General features: G+C 40.3%; 2 protein-coding genes across 2 annotated transcripts in view; one reads left to right on the top strand and one right to left on the bottom strand.

Annotated features, from left to right (window-relative positions):
* The window catches only part of LOC149228223 (RNA-dependent RNA polymerase 6-like), a 221,563-nt gene that overhangs the window by 94,212 nt on the left and 104,381 nt on the right, over window positions 1-22,970 (top strand). The gene's annotated exons all lie outside the window — the stretch shown is intronic.
* On the bottom strand, window positions 1,027-3,450 carry LOC149228224 (uncharacterized). Its single transcript, XM_089376863.1, has 2 exons — window positions 1,354-3,450; window positions 1,027-1,230 (listed from the first exon to the last, which is right to left on the bottom strand). The coding sequence occupies exons 1-2, from the start codon at window positions 3,448-3,450 to the stop codon at window positions 1,027-1,029; spliced, it is 2,301 nt and encodes a 766-aa protein (XP_089232989.1).

Below are 22,970 nucleotides of genomic sequence, written 5' to 3'. Positions count from 1 at the left end.
GCTGAGGCGTGCCAAGAGGCACGTTTTTCAAAACTGTCCCGATGATGTTTTCCGAGTACACATCCGGAACAAACACCATCTCTGCAAGATACCATAGGAAGATCTGTCACCATTTTTTCTTTACATAGATGCTGAAGGGAGCGATAGTTTAAGTGACCAAATCGCTCATGCCAAAGTTTGTTCACTTCATCGTTATGAGCAACAAATACTGAGGGAAGATTTGATAACCCAAAGTTGTGAAACTTATACAACCTTGTAGAATCATCAGCAATGCCAGTAGCCAAAATCTGTTTAGGATCTCTTAAGTCCTTGATTACAACATCATGAGGTGAAAATTCAACGATTTTACCTTCACCTGAATGAGTTATCTGATATACAGATAGAAGGTTGCAGGATAAGGTTGGAACACATAATACATCATTAAACTGACCATTGTCTAGATGAACAGTTCCAGTCCCTACAACGTTAAGAGATCTATCATCACCAACCAATGTTGCACGAAGCGGGAGCGAAGCGGAAGCGGAAGCAGAAGTGCGGAAGCGTCATTTTCCAAAAATCTAGGAAGCGAAGCGTCCGCGGAAGCGTCTGCTATATATATATATATTTTTTTGCATTTATACTCAAAACAAACATCCCAAATACCAAATTAATTGTAGAAGACATGAAAACATGCATATTTTTGCATAAATCAAGATAGATATGGCATCCATGATTCCATTGTAGTTACTAGTATGTACAACAATCATCTATATTCTAGCTATTACAAACATACATCAAATTTTTAAGCATATTATAAAACATAAAACATTTAAGCATATTATAAAACATAAAACATAGAGCATATTATGATTTATCTAGCAAGTGAGCAACTGTCAACATTTGTCATGTCCAAAATTCAAATAATAATGTTTACAAAATATTTCACTTGGTCACTGCCAAGCCAAAAAGGTTCAAAATTCAAATTCACAAGTCTACAAGTCTAATGAGTAATCTATGACAAAAAGTAGTAGATTGTGAATATATCTACTAATCTCTCCTCCTTCCACCACGAATAGAACGTGGTGGCGGGCCTCCATGTGGTGGCAATGAAGAAGATGGTGCCTGTGTAAGTCGTGGCACTGAAACTGATGAAGAAGAACCCCCTGCTGTTGGTGTTGAACCATGGAACCTAGGAACCAAGGGACCAGATGGGGGTGGGGGTGGTGGCATATCAACACGGTCATCATCATCCTAGAATCGCTCAAAAAATTCATGCAAAAAAAAAAACACTAGTTAACAAAAAAAATTAAAAACATGAATTAGAGAAATGCTTTATAAGGGAAAATTGGAAAATTCATACCACAATGGACATACCTGGATAAGAGCATCCTCTAATTGCTCTAGTCGCAACACTCCATCCTCCAAATTGGGCTCCTCTGGATTCTTGTCCCAAATCAACAAGTCTTTATTAGACTTTGCATCTTCACAGTAATGGGACAACAATCGCAAGTTGTAATGAACATAAACCAAGCTCTCTGCCCGGTCTAAACTCAACCTGTTCCTTTTAACACTGTGGATGAAAGAATAAGAGCTCCAACACCTCTCTGCAGAAGAAGTGTTTACCACCTGTGATAGCACCCGCAATGCCAAACTCTGTAGAAGTGGAGTACCCCCTCCATGCATGTTCCACCACTCAAGAGCAGAAAAAGTCTCTCGATCTTTAATTGCATGCATGCTCCCAAATGGACCAGTGTTGAGCGTATAGTTGCTCACCTGTCTCCGTACCAATGCAGCGTCCTCCTCATCAGGGATTAATTTACTCAATGCAGCCATATATTTTTCGTGAACCTCTTTATCTTGGTGTGGTTTTCTCCTGCTTCCCCCCCCAGGTGCTGGTGTTGAAAGCCATGATGGATGATAGTATTTAGGTGTCAAAACATATGCTAATGCATGCAATGGAATATTTAGCATTTCCCATCGGTTTTGCACCTCTACACGAATATAATTGTACAAGGTGGTATCTCTAGGCTCAACAATGTCTTTAATCTGCCCCAACATGCTATCCATTTGCTCATACACCTCCCCAATTACTGGTCGATCTGAATCTGCAAACTTGATCATGTAATAAATTGGTTTGGTGAATTGCAAAACATATTTAACCTGTGACCAAAAGTAACTGTCAAGAACAGTGTCCTTGATTGCATTAGCACCATCTGTGTCAGTGTTAATTTCATCCCATGTTTCAGCACACACCAGATTAGTTAAAGCTTGTCTCACCTTCACTAGCCGCCTAAAGGTGAGGTAATAACTAGCAAATCTTGTCTTTGCAATTTTAAGCAATTGCAACTTGGAGTAAGTGCCATAGAAGTAGTTTACCCTTGTATGCCCTGTGATGAATTTAATGAGCTGCTTCCCTTTCCTGTAAACCTCAGCAATCCACCCACATTCTTTGTGTTTCACAATATCATGCATCAAAAGGTTCAATGTGTGAACCAGGCACCCAGACCAAAAGATGTGTGGATGAGTACGCTCAATAATTTTTCCTGCTGCCTTACAATTTGCTGCATTATCTGTGATCACTTGAACCACATTATTCGGACCAACATCTTTGATTGATTTCAATAGGAGATCTGCAATGTTTTGTGCAGATGCAGTGATGGAGGAGGAGTCATGACATGCAATAAATACTGCACCACTAGAAGAAACACCAAGAACATTTATCAAATGTTGGTTTCTAATATTTGTCCACCCATCTGATACAATGGATACCCCAGAATCTACCCACTCATTTGTAAAACGTGTCAAAGCTCTTTGAACCTTAGCTTTTTCTCTTTCTAATAACACTGTTCTAGCTTTCTCATAGTTGGGGGCCTTGTATCCTTTTGGGGCTTCATTGATGGCCTTTACCATTTCATGCCAATAGGGAGAGCGAAGCACATTGAATGGTACACCGCAAGCACAAAGAAAACGGACTATCTTTCCATCCACATCATCCCTCCCAGCAACATTAAGGAAATCCCCTATTGTTCTTCTACCTCCAGAGCTTGCAGAAGTACCATGAGGAGATGAGCAACTACCAAATTTAGAGGTTGCACTTGATTCAGAATGAGTTTTTTGTTTCTTGTTTTTTTGTTGTGCAGCCATCTCTATTTGGATGTATTTTCTTCTTTCTTCAGTTGAAATGTTTGGGCAAATTTGTACCCCCACAGAACCCTTTTTTTCATCACTGTCCAACACCCCACAAAGATGCCTCCTCAGACGGGTATATGAACCACAATATGGTTTTCCTCCATGACAACCATGAGGGCACACAAATTTGTAAGATCCACCACCCTTTCCCCCATCAAGTTTGGTCACATAGTTCCACAAGGGTGTTGATGTAGCTTTCCCATCTTGTGTTTCAGTGTCCCCTTCAAGTTCATCCCCTTCCTCTTCAAACTCTTCCTCCTCATCATACATTGGGTCACTCATATTGGTACCATCACCACTGCCCTCTTCTGTTTCTTCCCTTCTATTCCTATTCACCTTTGCCATCATTAGAACCAAGAGTGGAATGATACATAGAAGCCAAAAGAACACCATCTTGGAATATGGATATAGGTGGTGGACAACCTGTAAATAAAGGAGCAAGTAGAAACAATGGGAAAGAGTAGGAGAGGGAGGAGAAAAATACAAAAAAATTGTCACAAAAAATAAGGGAGTTTGGGGTTTGAACTTACCTCTTTAGCTCTTGTAGATGAAGTCCTCCAAGCTCTTGCTCCAAGCTCCTCCTCCTTCTCCTTGCTCTTCCTTCTTCACTCCTCCAAGCTCTCCTCTCTTCTCCTCTCTTTTCCTCTCTTCTCTTCTCTTCTCCTCTCCTCTCGTCTCTTCTCCAACTCTCATAAACTCAAAGTGAGAAAATGAGGAATGAATGGGGGCTTTATTCTTTTCATTCCTCACATTAACCTCACTCTAACCTCACCCTAACCCACCCCCTCAATGCTAACTTAAGTTAACTTTAAAAAAAAATTAAAAAAATGAGGTTTTTTTCCCTTGGGCGCGCGGTTTTGGAGGAAGCGCTCCGAAGCGCTGCGTGAAGCGCACGCTTCCTGGCCCGAAGCGCTGCGCTTCGGAGGCCCGAAGCGCCATCCGAAGCGCGCTTCGGGGCCGGTGCTTCCTAATTTCCAGGAAGCACATTAAAAAGGTCGAAGCGCGCTTCGCCATTTTCGGAAGCGCGCTTCCGGGGGCGCTTCCGTACGGGGCGCGCTTCGGGCCTAGGATCCGGGGGGGGGGGGCGCTTCCTGCAACATTGTCACCAACATATATATTTTTGGTGTTACAATCATTTAAAGAAGAAAACATGGCTTTGTTTTTGGCCATGTGATAAGAAGCTCCAGAATCAATGAGCCATTCATGAGAATGAGAAGAAGAAGATACATTTAATGCATAGCCAAACCGAGATGCTTGACAACCACATGCAGAAAGTGCCATTCCTGAAGATGAAGTTGAAGTTGAAGATTGCCCCAAATGGATGTTATGCTTCTTCATTGCTGCTTCCAAGGCTTCCATCTTCTTAAAATATTTTGATTCTAAGTGGCCATCTCGATTACAAAAATTGCAATGTCTATTAGTCTTCTTCCCTTTGTTTTTATTTGTCTTATCATTTTGTTGAAATGATTTTTCATTTTGGGGCTGAAATTGCTTAGGACCCTTGTTTGGTTTAGGACTATTCTTTTTAGGATATGACTTCTTAGGATTCTTTGAATTTGGTTGCTGCTGGGCGGCTAACGCTTTCTTGGAAGAGTTTCCAAGATTAAGAAGACCAAGGTGTAAGAGTTTTTCTTGTTTTCTTATTAAAGAATCACAAAAAGAGTCAAAGGAAGGGGGCTTGTAGTCTGTTCCTTGAGAAATGAAGGCTTCTCTTGTAGAATGGAAGGTGGAAACAAACACAAAGTAGGCTGGTCCCAACTTTGTAAGAATGGAATAGATAAGGTTACTATCTTCTTTCTTAACTTTAACACCTTCCAAAAGATATCTAAGGGTCTTGAACTTGGACAAGAAATCTTCAATGCAAGAAAAATTATTAGGGTCCAATGTAAGCAACTCATTTTCAAGCTGATGGGCTCTAATTTCATTTTTAATCCCAAAAACTTTATTGATTTGTTTCATTGCTTCATCAGGAGTATCCATTTCTGCAATATGGAATCTAAGATCTGGAGAAATAGACATCCCTATCAATCCACGTGCTTGATCTTGCCTATTTTCCCATTTAGCAGCCTTATCTTCATCCTTCGGTTTCTTTTCTTGGCCTGAGGCTATTCTGTAGAGACCTTTACTTCTAAGTAAATCTTCAATGTAAGCCAACCATTGGAAGTAGTTGGTGCTGTCAAGGGTAACTTGGTATTGACTTTCCATTTCAATGGAAACTGAAGCTAAAGATGCTGAAAATAAGTGTTCCAATGGATAGATCTCGAAAAATTAGGCTGGTTTAAAAAAAACGGCTCTGAAAACGGCTTCCGGATGAAAAAGTTATGACTTTTTGAAAAAAAGTTGTTGAAGTTGCCGACGAAGTGCGGGAATGTGCGGAAATGAAAAAGTCCGCCCCCACAAAATGGAGACTTGAACCCAAGACCTCTACTCTCTTAAAATAGCTTTGAACCAATTGATCTATACAAAAAATTTGAGAGAGAGAGAGGGGGGGGGGTGCTTTGGGTTGCGTGCTTGCTTTGAGAAAGCTCTTTTTCCCTACAAAACAAAAAAACACAAAACCCAACACGGACATGCAAAGAAAACGAACCTTATGGCTCGAAGTTAGCTTTAGCCGAAAAACTAAATATTTTCAAAAATGAACCTTGCGGCTCAAAGTTAGCTTTGGCCGGAAACTAAATATTTTCCTCAATGTTTCTGATTTTCCGAGATCACCCTAAGGTGCAGGGAAAAGAGCATACGCATGAGAAAAATCCTTCCTTTCTGTTTCTGATTTGCCTAGATCGCACAGAGTCGCAGGGCAAAGAGCATACACAGAAATGAAAGGTATAGATCCGGTAATAAAAAGGCTAAATAAACCGAAACCGAAATAAACAGAGAGAAAATAACAGTAAACTGCAAATAAACACTGTATACCTCCAGATCTTAAAAATGACGCAGCTAGGGCTACCGGAAACCTTTTCGCGTGAAACGAAAGGGGTTCCTCACTGGAACAGATGCTCCCAACACAACAGAGCAGTCCTCTCGGCCCGAAAGCAGTCAGAAACAACAGATCTAGGAAACGGCAGTCGGATGCAGTTCTACCCGCTTCAGATTTGGATCACAAACAGACGCGGCCCTCAAATAGCTCTGATACCATGTAGGAATTTACAGGGTAAGTTCCTCAGACAGAACACCAAAAGGACACCGTTCACAACTAGATCGCAGATCAATACACCAGTATTTTGACGTGGTTAAAACCCTCAAAGAGGGAAACAGTCCACGGCCTGAGCCAACGCGGCCACTTCAGGCAATTTATTAATAAAAGAATGAAAATTTACATAGGTTTCTCTCATGCACGGATTACCCTACAAATGACCCTCCATGCGCTTTAAATAGAATTCATGGACCAATCGGGTGTCAAGCCACGGATCAAGTGTCGGTAATACCGAGGAGAGAATGAACCGTCGGATCACTACATATCGTGACCGTCGGATTGTAAGTTACAAAATGTACAACGGTAAAGAAACACACTTTACCTAACTCTATACCTAACTCTACACTAGACCAAGTTGTACTTAACTATTTCCTATGTGTCGGAATATCCTAACACTGTGATCTACCTATCCGGTTCCCAAATCCAAAAAACTTCGATATTGAAGAATTCTAGCCCCCATGCCCAAAATTCCAAGAACAGTTGCTCAAATTTCCCAAAATTTCAGACTCATCCCTCAATGGTGTATCCTTCTTTCCGCCCTGTTTTGTATTCTCCTTCGTCTTATATAAAATCCCCTCTCTCAAACGGTGGCTGCCTTCCTTCCTTCAACTAAGGGTCAGGTGTAGTCGAACCTATGCATGTATCTACCACCTATGCTAAAGGTTGACAACAAAGCCAAATAAGGAGTTTTAATCGAGAGGCTAGTTTTGATTTATCTTTGAAGTTTGAAACAATAACATGATTTATTGTATCTCATGATTTTTATAGCATTGTTTATAATTATAACTCATTTATATTATTTAAATTAATTTAATCATAAATTATATAAATTATAATTTGTAGTTATAATTATATTTCTGTATTAAAATTTTATTAAAATTTATTTATTAATTTACTTACAAATATAAGCTTTAAATTTTCTTGTGAGTTAGGTATTCAATTAGTATGCATACTAGTGCAGTACATGCATGCATATGTAGCTATCATATGCATGCCTAGTATGCATTCTAATATTCCCATGTTGTACGTAATTCAAGATGGGTCATTACATACATCCCACCTTCACAAAACTTCGTGCCAAAGTTAGGGTTTCTATAGTATTTTAGTGTTTAGTATAATCAGGTAAGGATTATATTTCGTGATTGAATTCTTGTTTATAATGTGAGAACACATTAAAGTTGGTGTTTTGAACATTTATAGGTTTACAACTTTAATAGTTATGCCCTGCCCCAAACGGGCTCCCAAGCTATTCTAGAATCATCCTATCTTTCCTAATCTCTTCCTCTCCCATCCTATCCGTCCTCTACTGGAATATGCCATGGTGTCAACTATACTGATCTAATCATTCATAAACTTCAAGGGTGATAGCGTCGACTATATCGACCTGATTTCCCAATAGGCCTTTGGAAATCATCATCACACGTCTGGAGAAGCGTGACTCGCACAGTGTTCCCATGACTCCAGGTTTTGGAGGATAAACGGTTGGCAACACCTACACTCCTCTTAGTAGGATCTGGGTCAACACCTTATTAAGAAATCTGATTGAGACTCAATTGTTCTTGGAATTTTCTCATCACGTGGTTGGTTTGGCAACGACACCATCTGTAATGAAAACCCTTGCCCACACATTATAACATATGCATCAAGATATTCAAAACCTATTGTATTTAAATAACAGTTTCCTTGCATTCCTATCATGTTGTCATCTATGATATTGATCTTTGAGTTCATATAACATATCCAGCTATGTTTAGCCAATATATTTGCAAATTACCTTTCATATTAAGTAGTCAAATATAGTTATTGTTTTATTTCCATCTCATCGTTCATGTTGATACATAAAGTAAAACTATAGGCATTACATTCACAACATAATTCATATTGGTATCCATGTACCACAATAATTTGAAATCATTCTTACGAGTAACTTTTCATAGTTATAGAATAGTTCAAAATGATAGTGTCAAGTATCCAATCAAAATAAACTAAATATATACAAAATAGAGTTTTAAGTGCCTCAAAATCAAAACAAGTTGGGGTATTTTTGGCATATGGTCTATGTGTCTTCTGAGGTAGATGATCCAGGATTGTACTTGTCCCATTGAACCTTAACTTGGTTGACCAGGGGGTCCCTGAGCTGTCTAACCCTACGTTCCATTATACGTAATGGTTCGACCGAAATGGCTCCCTCGTTCAATACCTGCAGTTCTTTCCATTGAAGGTTATGAGATTTGTCAGCTATGTAATGTTTTAGTACAAATGCATGAAAAATATTATGAATTTTATGCAAGTGGGGTGGCAGTGCAAGACGATAGACGACATGTCCAACTTTTTCTAGAACTTTAAATGGCCCAATAAACCGAGGTGACAACTTTGTTCCTTTTCCAAACCGGATGGTGCTTTTGTTTGGTTTGATGCGAATAAAAATCTGATCCCCTACTTCATAATTCCTATCTGTCCTGTGAGTATCAACATAACTTTTCTGTCTATCTTGTGCTTCTTTTAACCATTGCCTAATTTTTTTTACTTGTTCCTCCATCTCTTGAATTAATTTTGGCCCCACTATCACCCGATCTTCTAACCTGTCCCAACTTAGCAGCGTCGTGCAAGGTCTTCCATATAATGGTTCAAATGGAAGCAATCAGATTGAACTATGGTAACTGTTATTGTACGCAAATTCAACCAAGGGAAAGTACTTTTCCCAGTGTGTCTGTTGGTCCATAACACACATCCTCAACATATCTTCTACTATTCGGTTCACCCTTTCTGTTTGTCCATTAGTTTTAGGGTGATATGTTGTACTTAAATTTAGTTGAGTTCCTAAGGCTGACTGCATACAAGTCTAGAACCTTGAAGTAAATCGTGCATCCCTATTTGATATGATGTTCCTAGGAACTCCATGAAATCAAATGATTTCATTTTTAAATACTCGAGCTATGTCAACAACCTCATTACAATAATAAAATGGGCGTTTTTGTTAGTTTATCTGCCACAACTAGAATGACATTGTGCCTTTGTGGGGTAAGAGGTAGTCCGACGATATAATCCATAGAAATCACCTCCCATCTGTATTAACTTTTCATAAGACTACATTGTTCTTTGCTTTGATAAGTACATTTATTCATTAATACATTAAGTTCACCCCCTATCATCATTACATTATCTAGATCTACGCCATTATTCATCAAGATATGCAATTATATAGAAAGAACAACACTATCATCATCAATGCAACGAAACATAAAGGAACAATAGAAGAAAAACATGCACACACATAGAGACACCAGGATTGGTCTGAGACCAAGGCAAAACCCACTACGGGGAAAACCCTTGCAAATCTTTTTTTCTTAGATCATTATCAAATGATTTAGCAAAAGAGAGTACAATGATCCATAACTTTATCTATGCAACAAAGCAACTATGATATCCATGAAACAAATCTAATCATGCTTATAATCACAACCTTGATTCTAAGGATTGTAGTGTGCTGTCACTGACTCTAGTCAACTGTTGGATATTGTTGAACATTGCTGTCACTGAGCGGAGTCTTAAGAATACTGAAATCTCATCTTTGAGCCCTCGATGCAGGTAGGAGGAGCTGTGCGAGTGCCTATAACAATCTTGGACGCTCTCTGTGAACTGTATGCCAGCGTCTATGATAGCTCGGACGCTCCCTAGACCATTCTGTGCATGCGTCTAGGGACCAACTCACTAGATCTGCTCCAAACCCCCAGATGCTCTCTTCCAGTTACTGTGCGTGCATTTGGGACAGCCTGGACGCTCTCAAGACCACTTTGTGCGAGCGTTTGGGGAAGGACACCTCCAGATCTGTCTCTAAAACACTGGATGCTCCCATAGGATTCTGTGCCAACGTTTAGGGCTCTCTAGATGCTGTCTTGACCACTATGTGCCAGCATCCAGGACTAAAATTCCCAGTTCTATGCCAGCATCCAGGAATCAGAAAATCATAGATCAGTGCGAGTTTCATCCCTGAGATTTTGGACCCTTGCGCGAACTTTCCTCTGACAAACCTGTGTGAACCAAGACAGTGAGAGAAGATCAATGTGTCCAACTGAGCTTGAGGTCTCTTCTATTTATAGGATTTCATGAGGGTCCACTTGGGGTTGAGGCCGACTTGTCCAATTTAACATGTGCTTAGGGCCGACCTAACCCAATATACATGAGTGAATAAATAAATTCAAAAATCAACTTTCGCTTGTCCAAATAAGGTGATCTTCATGTCGATTTTGGTCCTCCCAAAAAGAGGAATCTAATGCAATCATCATCTCGGTCATTTGAGCTATCCAAGGTGAAATATGACCGCAGTTGCAAAAATTAACACTCCCTTTCAACTCAGGAGAATTCCACCTGCCAATATCTATCCATCGATCAATATTCCGTTCTTGTATCTTCACGTATCATCACTGTTCATCTCTGTCATGTAGTCATCATGCCATGACCACCTCAAGTTAGTCATCATCACAAATCATCAATGTACATCTCGATCTATCCCTTGCTTATTCCTGCTTATCTCTTGATTGTTCCTGCTCATATGCTGAACATTCTCAAATCTAGAAGAAAAAGAATTTGTTGCCGGAGGGGAGCTTAAGCTACCACCCTCTATCCTGTTGGAATTTCTAAGTCTACCCATTAGAAACCCTTCATGTACTTTACTGATTTATTCCTACCTACTTGTTCTGTTAATTAACAAGTTATTTACCATGTAAATACTGGAAATAAATACAAGTACATGCTCAACACATTACATATCATCAACTTAAGGAAACAGAAACAAGAACATAAGTGACACCATTGTTTTTGGACTAATGTCCCCGGAAAAATCCAATGCGGGAAAATCAGTGCAACTATCTGAGGGTTTTATTTATTAAGCAGTTTCAGAATACAATCTGGGTGCCAAATCCGACTCACCCAACAAAGAAAAATCTTGGTAGTAGTAACTCTCTACTCGGGGGCAGATAATTTGACTGAAACCCCAGATAAACACTTTGGCAACTCCACAGCTCCAATCCGCCCCACGAAATGCCTGCATCAGCTCTCTCTGGCCCAACGTTAGCCCAACGTCACTCTGGCTTGCCCTGCGTTAGCCTCTGGAGGCACTGCGTCAGTCCTCTGGCCCTCTGTGTCACTCACACTAGCCCTCTGAGGCACTACGCAGCTTCTGGCTCCCTCTGCATGAGCCCTGGCTGGTTCTGCGTGAACCCTTCGCTAGTTCTGCATCCCTCTCTCCAGCTACTGCGCTGATCCTCCCGGTGCTATCTCTGCCTCTCTGCTTCTGTATTCACTGCCCCTCAGCTGCAACTCTGATCACTCTCTCAACTTTCTCAGCAAACCCAGCCTTAGAAAGTCGAAATCTTGATCTCTTGGTGTGTTCTCCAAGTGACCCTCAAGCCTCCTCTTATACTTTTCTCGTTGACAAATCAACGGTTGAAATTAAGTCCCTAATCAACAGCTAAGATTAGATCTGGCTTGATCCATGACTTTTGGACCATTCTAACACAGTTTTAACTTTCATATTAATTCACATTAATATTTTATTTTCCCTAAGTTTAGACTTAGGGACTCCATTAAAAATATTAATTATTTTAATATCTCCCAAACTGTTTAGAATCTGCCCAAACCCTTTCTGGGTATTGGAGATCTCATGTGCCTTAGCCTCTCCACCAATTTTTGTGGCTAGAGCACATCCGATGCTACCCCAAATCAACACTCCCTCTTAGCGAGGACTGTGCTCTAGCAATACTCCTCACTGAGTATCACCCTGATCATCCGACATCGGTCCCTATGCTGATGCTAGGCCTGTTGCCCATCATCTGCACTACTGCATCTTGTACTACTACCCATGGCCCTGCCACTGCCACTGTTGCATCCTTATTGCAACTTCTTCTCATCCTGTTGCATTGTGTTGCCCATAGCACTATCATTGCTAACTGCCGCACTGCAACCCAGTTACTGAGAAGTAAGTAACTGATCTCCCAACTCTGACATCTCTATCAGGCTAGAGACACCCTCAATGTTGAAACTCCCTCTGTCGTTGACAAGTGCTCCCTCTCTGACCTCTGCGTTGCTGCAACAACTCCATGCATCTCGCACCGTTGCACACCTCTCTGTGCCATCTTACACTGGTGCAACACTCCCATGCTTCTCGCACTGCTGCCTCACGCTGTCCTGGGAATCCTGCATTGTAGCTCTCTCTGTCATTGCTCCATCTGCATCCGTCTCTACTGACATCCGCCAGTACTGCTACTCCTCTTCAAGTCTCCCGTAGCAAAGTCTAATCCAAGAGGCTGATTACCTCGAGAATCCTGCCCCTCATCGCCTGTAGTCCGTCTGACTACAGCTCGATGTCTCCCCACTTCCTCTCAAGTGGTGTGTGTCACAGTCATCGTCTGTCTCCACTTCCTTCTTTGCCCTTGCTGGCGCAACCTTGGTCTTAGAGGCCTCTCCCTTGCTCTTCTTCCTTGGACACTGGGTCGCATAATGAATGAGCTCCCCACAGTGGAAGCATTTGACCTTGGAGAGGTCCTTCTTCTGTTACTATTGCTTTCCCTCAGATGCTATGACAGCATCCACCTCCTCCTCCTTTTTGATTCTGATCCCCTTGCCGCTGCTTCTCGCTTTGCTCAGCCTTCTGATCTCTTCTTGGCTAAGAGCCGCCCACAAACACCTCCCAATCTTCTGAGACTGCGTTCGGGGCTATTCTCACCATCAATTCTTGATCCGACGTGGCTCTTATGGAAGTCAGCTGATCCAGGATCTCCTTCAATCGACCGAGGAAGGGGTTGATCTGTTCTCCCTTCTGCATTTGGTATGGTCGCAACTGATTTTATAGTAACATCCTTCTCTGCACAAAAGTATGCTAGTACAATTTCTTTAGGGCCTCCCACATCTCATTTGTCGTGTCATTTTCAGCAATATGTGGTACCACATAGTCCTTGACCCCATCAAGAATGAAGCTCTTGGCCCTCACCATTGCCTCCTCGTACTTGTCGTTATCAACTGGGTCAACTGGGATAATTATCGTCCTCAAGGCGAAGTGCTTGACACGATTCTTGTCTAGAACGGATAGGATTCTAGCCTTCTAGACTCTGAAGTTGAGGCTCCTTCTAGTCTATCCTGGTCTCTTGCCCCATTCACTGCCATCTCGCTGCTCCTCTACTTCCCTCTTGGAAGTTCTTGGTGTGACTCCCTCTAAGTCTCGATTTCCCTCCTGGAAACCCTTCTGCTAATGTCGAGATGCCCCCACTCCAATTGTTAGTGCAGCGACACCACTAATCCAGATTTCTTGGTTAGAAATCCTCAGTAGCAACTCCCTCCTCCTTGGCCTTGCCCTATTAGGTACTGTTTTGACTACAGTACCCCACCAGCTCCACTTTGCAACTTACCCACAGCCTCCTAAACCCCAACAAACTAAAGGTTAGAGCTCCTAGGCTCTGCGCAATCCCGACATCGGCAAATCAGCTTCCTCAGCCAACTGCGTCAGCCCTCCTGTCATTTGTGTGGCTCTGCTTGAGCCTGTCTTTGCCTCCCTCAGCCTCTGTGCTACCTCTTCTTGGCTCGAATTTGATGATGCAGGCACTGTGTCACCCCTTCCTTATTGCATCTCTGCTAGGAACAACTTTTGTCACTTGGGACAACTATTTTCTGCTGTTGCTGCTCTGCTCGGCTGATGTCCTCACTTCTCCTATGATCTGCAACCACGCTTTGATACCATGTTGGAATTTCTAAGTCTATTTGTTAGAAACCCTTCATGTACTTTATTGATTTATTCCTACCTACTTGTTTTATTAATTAACAAGTTATTTACCATGTAAATATTGGAAATAAATACAAGTACATGCTCAACACATTACATATCATCAACTGAAGGAAACAAAAACAAGCACACAAGTGACACCGTTGTTTTTGGACTGATGTCCCAAAACCCAATGTGGGAAAACCGATGAAGCTATTTGAGGGTTTGATTTATTAAGTAGTTTCAAAATACAATTTGGGTGCCAAATCTGGCTCACCCAACAGAGAAAAATCTCGGCAGTAGTACCTCTCTACTCGGAAGCAGATATTTTAGCCGAAACCCCGGATAAACACTCCGACAGCTCCACAGCTCCAATCTGCCCCACGAAACCCTAGCGTCAACTTCTAGGACTACGTCAGCTCTCTTTGGCACAACTTTGGCCCAACGTCACTCTGGCTTGGCCTGCGTCAGCCTCTGGAGGCATTTCATCAGTCCTCTGGCCCTCTGCGTCACTCACGCTGGCCCTCTGAGGCACTACGCAACTCTTGGCTGGCTCTGCGTGAGCCTTGGATGGCTCTGCGTGAACCCTTGGCTAGTTCTGTGTACCTCTCTCTAGCTACTGCGTTGATCCTCCCTGTGCTATCTTTGCCTCTTTGCTTTCGTATTCACTACCCCTCAGCTGTAACTTTGATTACTCTCTCAACTTTCTCAGCAAACCCAACCCTAGAAAGTCGAAATCTTGATCTCTTGGTGTGTTCTCCAAGTGACCCTCAAGCCTCCTCTTATACTTTTTTCGTTGACAAATCAACGACTGAGATTAAGTCCCTAATCAATGGCTCAGATTAGATCTGGCTTGATCCATGACTTTTGGACCATTCTAACACAGTTTTAACTTTCATATTAATTCACATTAATATTTTATTTTCCCTAAGTTTAGACTTAGGGACTCCATTAAAAATATTAATTGTTTTAATATCTCCCAAACTGTTTAGAATTTGCCCAAACCCTTTTTGGGTATTGGAGATCTCATGTGCCTTAGCCTCTCCACGAATTTTCGTGGCTAGAGCACATTCGATGCTACCCCAAATCAACATATCCATCAGGCTGCTACCTGGAATCTTTGCTAGTGGGCTACTACCTGGAATATCATCATCAATCGTCATCAGAGAGCATATCATCAAGGAGCACATCTCAACCTGTAACCACATTGGGGAGCACATCTCGACCTAGAATCTCATGGGGGAGCTATACATCTACAACCCCATATCGAGCAATAGGATATCCAAACACACAGGGGAGCACATCTCGACCCTGGGATCTCATCAGGGAGCTCAATCTCAACCTGGAATTGCATAGGGTTATCTCAACCCATCCTATTGCCTACTGATCTTCCCATCGATGACCCTAAATAGTCATGTGGTAGAACACCTGCATCATAATCGACTTGGGTTGTACACCCCAAGTACACTCAAATCATTGGCCAAACAAGGTGCGATATTCGTGACAAGCCCTGCTTGTGGGTATGATGCCAATTGGGGTATACTTTGCAACGACCAAACATGGGAGCAACATTCTTCGACCCTATGAAGATAGGGGAGCAACATGTCCAATCCTATGGGTAACAGATAGGGGTCATACCCTATTGTCCAGAGTTCCCTCAACCCCAAGAGCCCTCTATCTCAATTCCTCACCTTGGGAGCTCAGACAGGGAGGAAGAGTTGGCTCAATGTTTTCGATTAGTGTTGCTCTCATCATACTCAAATCTGGGATCAGCTTATCTCACTAGCAGCTGTTTCCTGTTCGTACAAGCAATCAAATCAAATATCATGTCAGAACATAAATAATCATTTAAATCATAGAAGGATACCATAATCATCCTCCCTCTCAAGGAGGTACCAACCACAAGCCTGAGCTTGTTTTGAACAACTGCACTGTCTCAATATATGAGAGTATCTCGGTCCCAACTATCAATATGGGACTTTCTTCCAATCGGATCTCACTCTATGTCATCAAAATGTATCCATGTCATATCAAGATCATGCTCAGTCAACTCTCCAAGGAGCTTCTACATCCTGCCTCACAGCGAGCCATGCTAGCAACATCGTACTCATCCTTAATCGTACTATGGACCTCTCATCTAAGATATCATGGCAAATCCCATACTAAAGCAACATCCAAATGTGCTTAGCAATAATCTCTATCAACAACAATACATCCATGCAATCACATGCCATAAGAGAAATATCTTAGCCTTAAAAATAGAATATCTCATGCAGATATTTCAAAGGATGCTTGGTGGCAACTCTATGTGAATGAAGCGATTCACTCATGATTTTATTCAGGTTCTATGCACATCATATATATATATATATATACAAATGGATGTTCAGAGTGGAACATCAATGCTTCAATCAATAGTGGGATGCCATGTCAAGTTCAACAACATCTCGAACTTCAAATCAGAGTATCCAAAGATTTGCATTTTCATTATTCAAAAACATTTTCCAATAGCTTTTCAAGTTCAATAGCATCTTGAACTTCAAATTGGAGTATCCAAGGATTTGCATTTTCATTATTCAAAAACATTTTCCAATAGCTTTGCAATATAGAATTTCTTTTCCAAATTCCAAAAATCAATTCATCATGCCATGATACATCATTTCGAGCTTCAGAAGCTATCTCCCTCTGATTTAGATCATCAGAGGCTCATCACCTGTCAAGGGTAGACCATCAGGATGTAAAACCAAAACCATAATCAAAATCAAAGTCATACCTTGGAACTCATCATCCTGACTTCATCAGATAACTGTCAAATATAGACATCTGGATCGGGGAGCTTTCTTCATGCAATGCTCTAAGCATAATGCCTTGCTAAGCCAACATAACATAAATCAATGTTGTACCATCACATCAACAGAGTCAGCTTATCAAAGTTTAGAAGTCATATCACAACCATTATCAAAGTCATCAACATCACAATATCAATTCTTTCAACCAAGAGACAGGGAGAGCTCATATCAAGTCGTGACTTCATTTATTATTATGCCAACAAGTTGTCATCAACCATGCATTATCAATCTGAACTTGATCAAGTCATTCTCATAATCATAATACAAGTCATTTTGTCACTAGGTGCAAATGCATACACCAATGATGAGTCATGCAGGTTACATTTTCATGCTGAATCACAACTATCATTACATCAACCATTGTGCTAGGAACAAGGAGGCCAATACAAAATAATTTTTTTGAATACCCACATAAGTCATAGTGCCCACATAGCATTGACATCATGGCAAATAAACAATCGTCAGATCAAATCATTAGACATTAGGTCAAGTCCAAATTTGCTATCGTAGAGAGATCTATAGTCAAAGCATATCTCAATCATCAATTCAAAGTTATTGTCAAGCATCATGACAACACACTGTTCATCTATATCAATTAGCCAAATCATGCCAACCTCTTGTAGCACAAACATAGTGACATATCTATATGTATGTCCTAGTCACCTGCAAACACAAGTTCAGTCTGCATGTTCATGTTATGGAAAAAATTCAAGCTTTTCCTGCTTCCAGATCTTGTTATCTGCAACACATTTGTGGAACTAACATCTTCCAGGTGACCATCTGATTTCATGCACAATACTTCATTTTTATGTGATTAGTAATTTAACCCAACAACTTCAGAAATCAGTTTATAGTGGCAGAATATGTCAGAGACACCTTGGTTCAGAGTTCAAATATCTTCAGAAAGCTTCAGATGATGGTCAACTGTAGTTAAACCCATGGACGCTTACTTCAGGTTAGTATGGGAGCGTCTTTAGCTACCTAGACGCTACCTGGGCCTTAACATGCGTGCGTCCAGGGACAAAATTTCCTAGTTCAATGCTTGCATCAACAACATAAACCCTAATTTCTGTACAACCTTTAGATTTGAGACTTTGCTGCAGATTAATAATGTCAGATGCACATAAATCATACTTTAATAGTACATAATGCAAATAGTAATATGAGTAAGAATCTTGAGAAGAGATTCTCCCTCTGACTGGGAATCTATGTCATCAACTTGTCTCTACTAGAGTCAAGCAACAATAGATCTGTTAGATCATAAACATATATCTGTCATGGCTATTAGCATCATGACATCAATCTTTCATCAAAGGTTAGACTCAAAGCGACAGATGGATGCAACATCATATCTCAAAGATTATGAACACAATAGCACTTTCTATCAAGTCACTTCATCAAGTTAGGATATTCAGTTTAACCATATGCCATCAAGACAAGACCACAGGTAGTAAGAGATCTAGAATATCAATCTCATAGTTATACCTCTAACACCAAGGCTACCATGCTTATCATGATCAATGAAATCAAGTTAGGTTATTCAATAAAGCTTTACCAAAACAACAAGAGTGTGAATCTCTCTTTCCATATGCTTTCATCATGCTTATCACAAGCATTATCAGCAGACTCATGTATAGGAGTCAATGAGCTATCCTTCTATATAAAATCCATCATGACAAGTATCAAGAGTATCATTTACTAGAGTCAAGGTGCTAGCCTTCTTTATAGGATCAAGATGTCCAACGGATGGATGTTAGCCAAACATCAAGTGTATCAATGTATCAACATTAGATAGCCTCATAGAATTCAAGAAGATCAAAATGTTCAACACTAGATGCATCATTTTACCTTAGGAAACATAGATCCAAGTCGCTTTCATATGCATGTATGAGCCATCAATGAAAGAGACTTTCTTATCATGTCTTAGGGCTTACTGATCCATCCAATGTTACAGTTAAAATACAACATATCATGCATACCTTGTGGTATTCAAATACCTGTGCACCTTTTCATTAGACATAGGCCGCTTGAAGCACTTTGACATCTTTTCATATAGTGCCTCTTTACCCTTTCCAGCTCTAGCCATCCTTCCTGCATCTCAAATGATCCTCAAGAGGGATCCACTTATCACATCTCATCAAGGAGGTTAGAAACATCCATATACTCAAATACATATGCAGGAAGTATAAGTAATAAACATAATCATCAGATCCATAGGTCTAAACAAAAGTAAGAGGCATCATAAGTCAAGAAATACTTATCTTCAATGAGAGGTGATCCTCTCCCTCTTGAACCAATATTCAAGAGCCATCAATGTCCATGGTCCATATACCAATGTTGCCTCCATAAACCAGGTTTTTCTCTCCAACCCTAACCTTATAGAATCCATCAAAACCTAATAATCAAGTTGCCGATGGTTTTCTTCAAACCCTAGAATTCTTTTAGGTCTCCACCATCCTCTTCTTGCTTCCATCAAAGGTGTCATCATCGGGGTGATCTCCATGGATTTTCTTCAGCCCAACCCTGATACCATGTTAATTTTTCATAGTGCTACGTTGCTTTTTTGCTTTGATAATTGCATTTCTTCACGAATACATTAAGTTCACCCCATATCATCATTACATTATCCAGATTTACGCCATTATTCATCAGGATATACAATTATATAGAAAGAACAATATCATCATCATCAATGCAACAAAACATAAAAGAACAATAGAAGAAAAGCATGCACACACATAGAGACCCCAGGATTGGTCCGAGACTAGGACAAAACTCACTATGGGGAAGACCCTTGCAAATCTTCTTCTTCTTAGATCGTCATCAATTGGTTTAGCAAAAGAGAGTACAATGATTCATAACTTTATCTATGCAACAAAGAAACTTTGATATCCATGAAATAAATCTAATCATGCTTATAATTACAACCCTGATTCTGAGGACTGTAGTGTGCTGTCACTGACTCTAGTCAACTGCTAGATACTGTTGAACATTGTTGTTACTGAGCGAAGTCTTCAGAATACTGAAATCTCATCTTTGGGATCTGGACGCTCTCTGTGAACTATATGCCAACATCTATGGTAGACCAGACGCTTCCTAGACCATTCTGTGCGTGCGTCCGGGGAGCAACTCACCAGATCTGCTCCAAACCCCCAGACGCTCTCTTCTAGTTACTGTGCGTGTGTCTGAGACTATGTTACTTGGGAGCGGGAGCGGGAGCGACCATTTTCAAAAGCTCCCAGTTTGGGAGCGAATCCCGGAGCGATTTTTTAAAAATATATATATATTTTTTATATTTTTTAATTTTTGATACATATATGTCAACAAAAACATGTAGAATGATGAATTAGATATAAAAAACATAAAAAAACATAGATTGAACCATATAACAACAATCATCTAGAAGTTATAATCTTCATCAACCACGTCCGCAAGTTAGTAACATAGTAACATACAACATATTGAGTTTCATGATTCATCAATCTTAAAGTTTCAAGCTTTCAAAATTCAATATATAACATTTATCATCATTGATCACCAAAGTTGTACTTGTAAGCTAAGTGTAACCATTACAACAAATAATATCTAACATGAAATGAAATGTCATAAAATGAAATGAAATGAAACAACTTTCAACTTTCATGAAGCATCATACTCATAATTCATTACTAATGAGTTATAATTGCCAACTTCAAACTTAAATTGTCATATATTGTTTAAATAAATATCATAATAAATATGAAAGAGTCAATAGTTATAAAAGCTACTAGAAACTAGAAAAGAGAAGTAAATCTATTATCTATTTCTTATGCTTGGGCCTCTTGCCACCACGAGAAATGTCTAATTTTTTAGTCTTGTTGCAAAATCAGGGTCTTTGTCATTAATATCACCCTCCAAACATTAATATCCAGAGGTATTTTTGTCATTACGTTTGTATCTGTATAGGGATCTTTGTCATTAATATCACCCTCTAAGCATTAACATAAGATAGAAAAAGCATAGCATGTCAAGTCAAGATTTTGTTTGAGTGATGCGTACATTTTTAGGAGGGTCATGATAGAGGAATTCGACAACCAATGTCACTAACATCAAGGTACATAGAGGGATTGGTGCTCTTGATTAAATACGAGTTCCATACCCTAATACATGACAAAATTCAATGGAAACATTGCAATTCCCCAATCCTGAAATCCTGAAAAACTGATAAGTCTGCTGGATTTTAATGAAATCTAAAATTCTACTTTCTCCATATGAAATCCAATGAGGACGAAACCACTCTCAAACATCTTGAGTCATTTCATGGTAATGCTAAAAATTTAAGTAAAAGGATGAAAATGAAGATTAAGGAGAATGTCACTTTTACTTTAAGAATTTAACATTACCATGAATAGCATATCAATACTAGGGCCTAGATTTGATCATTAAGCTGCCCCACTCAAAAACTATTTGTTTCTTTAAAAAAAAATTGCATTTCGAACATTACTACAAAAATAAAAGCAAAAAGGGCAAAACGCTCCCGAAAAGGCAGGGAGCGAAAACTTTTTTAGGGACCGCGCTCCCGACCCACTCCCGAGTCGCTCCTGCCCGGAGTGCGGATTGGGAGCGGGAGCGGGGGGGGGATCGCTCCCCCGCAACATAGGTCTGAGACAACCTGGACGCTCTTAGGACCACTCTGTGTGAGCGTCTTGGGACCAACACCTCCAGATCTGACTCTGAAACCCTGGACTGTCCCATAGGATTTTGTGTCAGCTTCTAGGGCTCTTTGGATGCTGTATTGACCACTGTGTGGCAACGTCTAGGGACTAAAATGCTCAGTTTTGTGCCAGCGTCCAAGAATCAGAAAACCCTAGATCAGTGCGAGCTTCATCCCTATGATTTCGGACCCTTGTGTGAACTTTCCTCTGACAAACCTGTGCGAACCAAGACAATAAGAGAAGAGAAGATGGCTTGATCAATGTGTCCAAATGAGCTTGAGGTCTCTTCTATTTATAGGCTTTCATGAGGGTCCACTTGGGGTTGAGGCCGACTTGTCCAATTTAACATGTGCTTAGGGCCGACCTAACCCAATATACATGAGTGAATAAATAAATTCAAAAATCAACTTTCGCTTGTCTAAATAAGGTGATCTTTAGGTCGATTTTGGTCCTCTCAAAAAGAGGAATCTAATGCAATCATCATCTCGGTCATTTGAGCTGTCCAAGGTGGAATTTGACCGCAGTTGCAAAAATTAACAATTTGGTCATAGGAATATCACGAGGTTGCAAGAGATCCGTTGGGTGGTAATGGTTAGCCTTCACTTGTTGACATTTAAGGCATTTTGTAACGAATTGGACAATATCGCGTTTCATGCCTACCCAAAGGAAAAGTTTTCTTATGTCAGCATACATTTTCTTTACACTAGGATGCGCACAATACAATTATTTTCTTTGTCAGCATACATTTTCTTTACACTAGGATGCGCACAATACAATGCTTTGTGGGCTTCCTTAAGGATGGTGTTTCAAATATTCCCATTATCATGGATATACATCCTTCCATGGAATTGTAACAAACCATCATCCTCTGGTTCATATCCCTCAAATTTAGGTTCTTTTAGACCTTTACTATGAAGTCCAAATCTTACTTTTAAATACCAGTTATCTTCTAAGAGATGTTCTAGCACTTGCTCCCTCAAATATACCTTGATGGGTATAAGGAAAAAGATCCTTAGTCTTCTACTTAGAGTATCTGCCACTACATTCTCCTTCCCTTTAATGTATGAAATTCCAAAGTCATATTCGCTTAAGAATTCACTCCATCGTCTTTGCCTAGCATTCAAGTCCCTTTGGGTAAACAAGTATTGCAAACTTTGGTGGTCGCTTTTGAGCACAAAGCTTCTCCCTACCAGGTAGTGTCTCCATATCTTTAAAGCTAGTACTACAATGACCAACTCTAAATCATGTGTGGCGTAGAGTTCTTCATGAGGCTTTAACTTCCTTGAGGCATACGCTATTACTCCTCTATCTTG

This window comes from Pinus tabuliformis, chromosome J (assembly GCF_031772625.1).
Source record: "Pinus tabuliformis cultivar Carrire ecotype Pingquan chromosome J, CPIR1, whole genome shotgun sequence".
Classification (NCBI taxonomy): Eukaryota; Viridiplantae; Streptophyta; class Pinopsida; order Pinales; family Pinaceae; genus Pinus; species Pinus tabuliformis.
The sequence above is the reverse complement of the archived record's forward strand: the minus strand, read 5'-3'. Positions and strand labels throughout refer to the sequence as shown.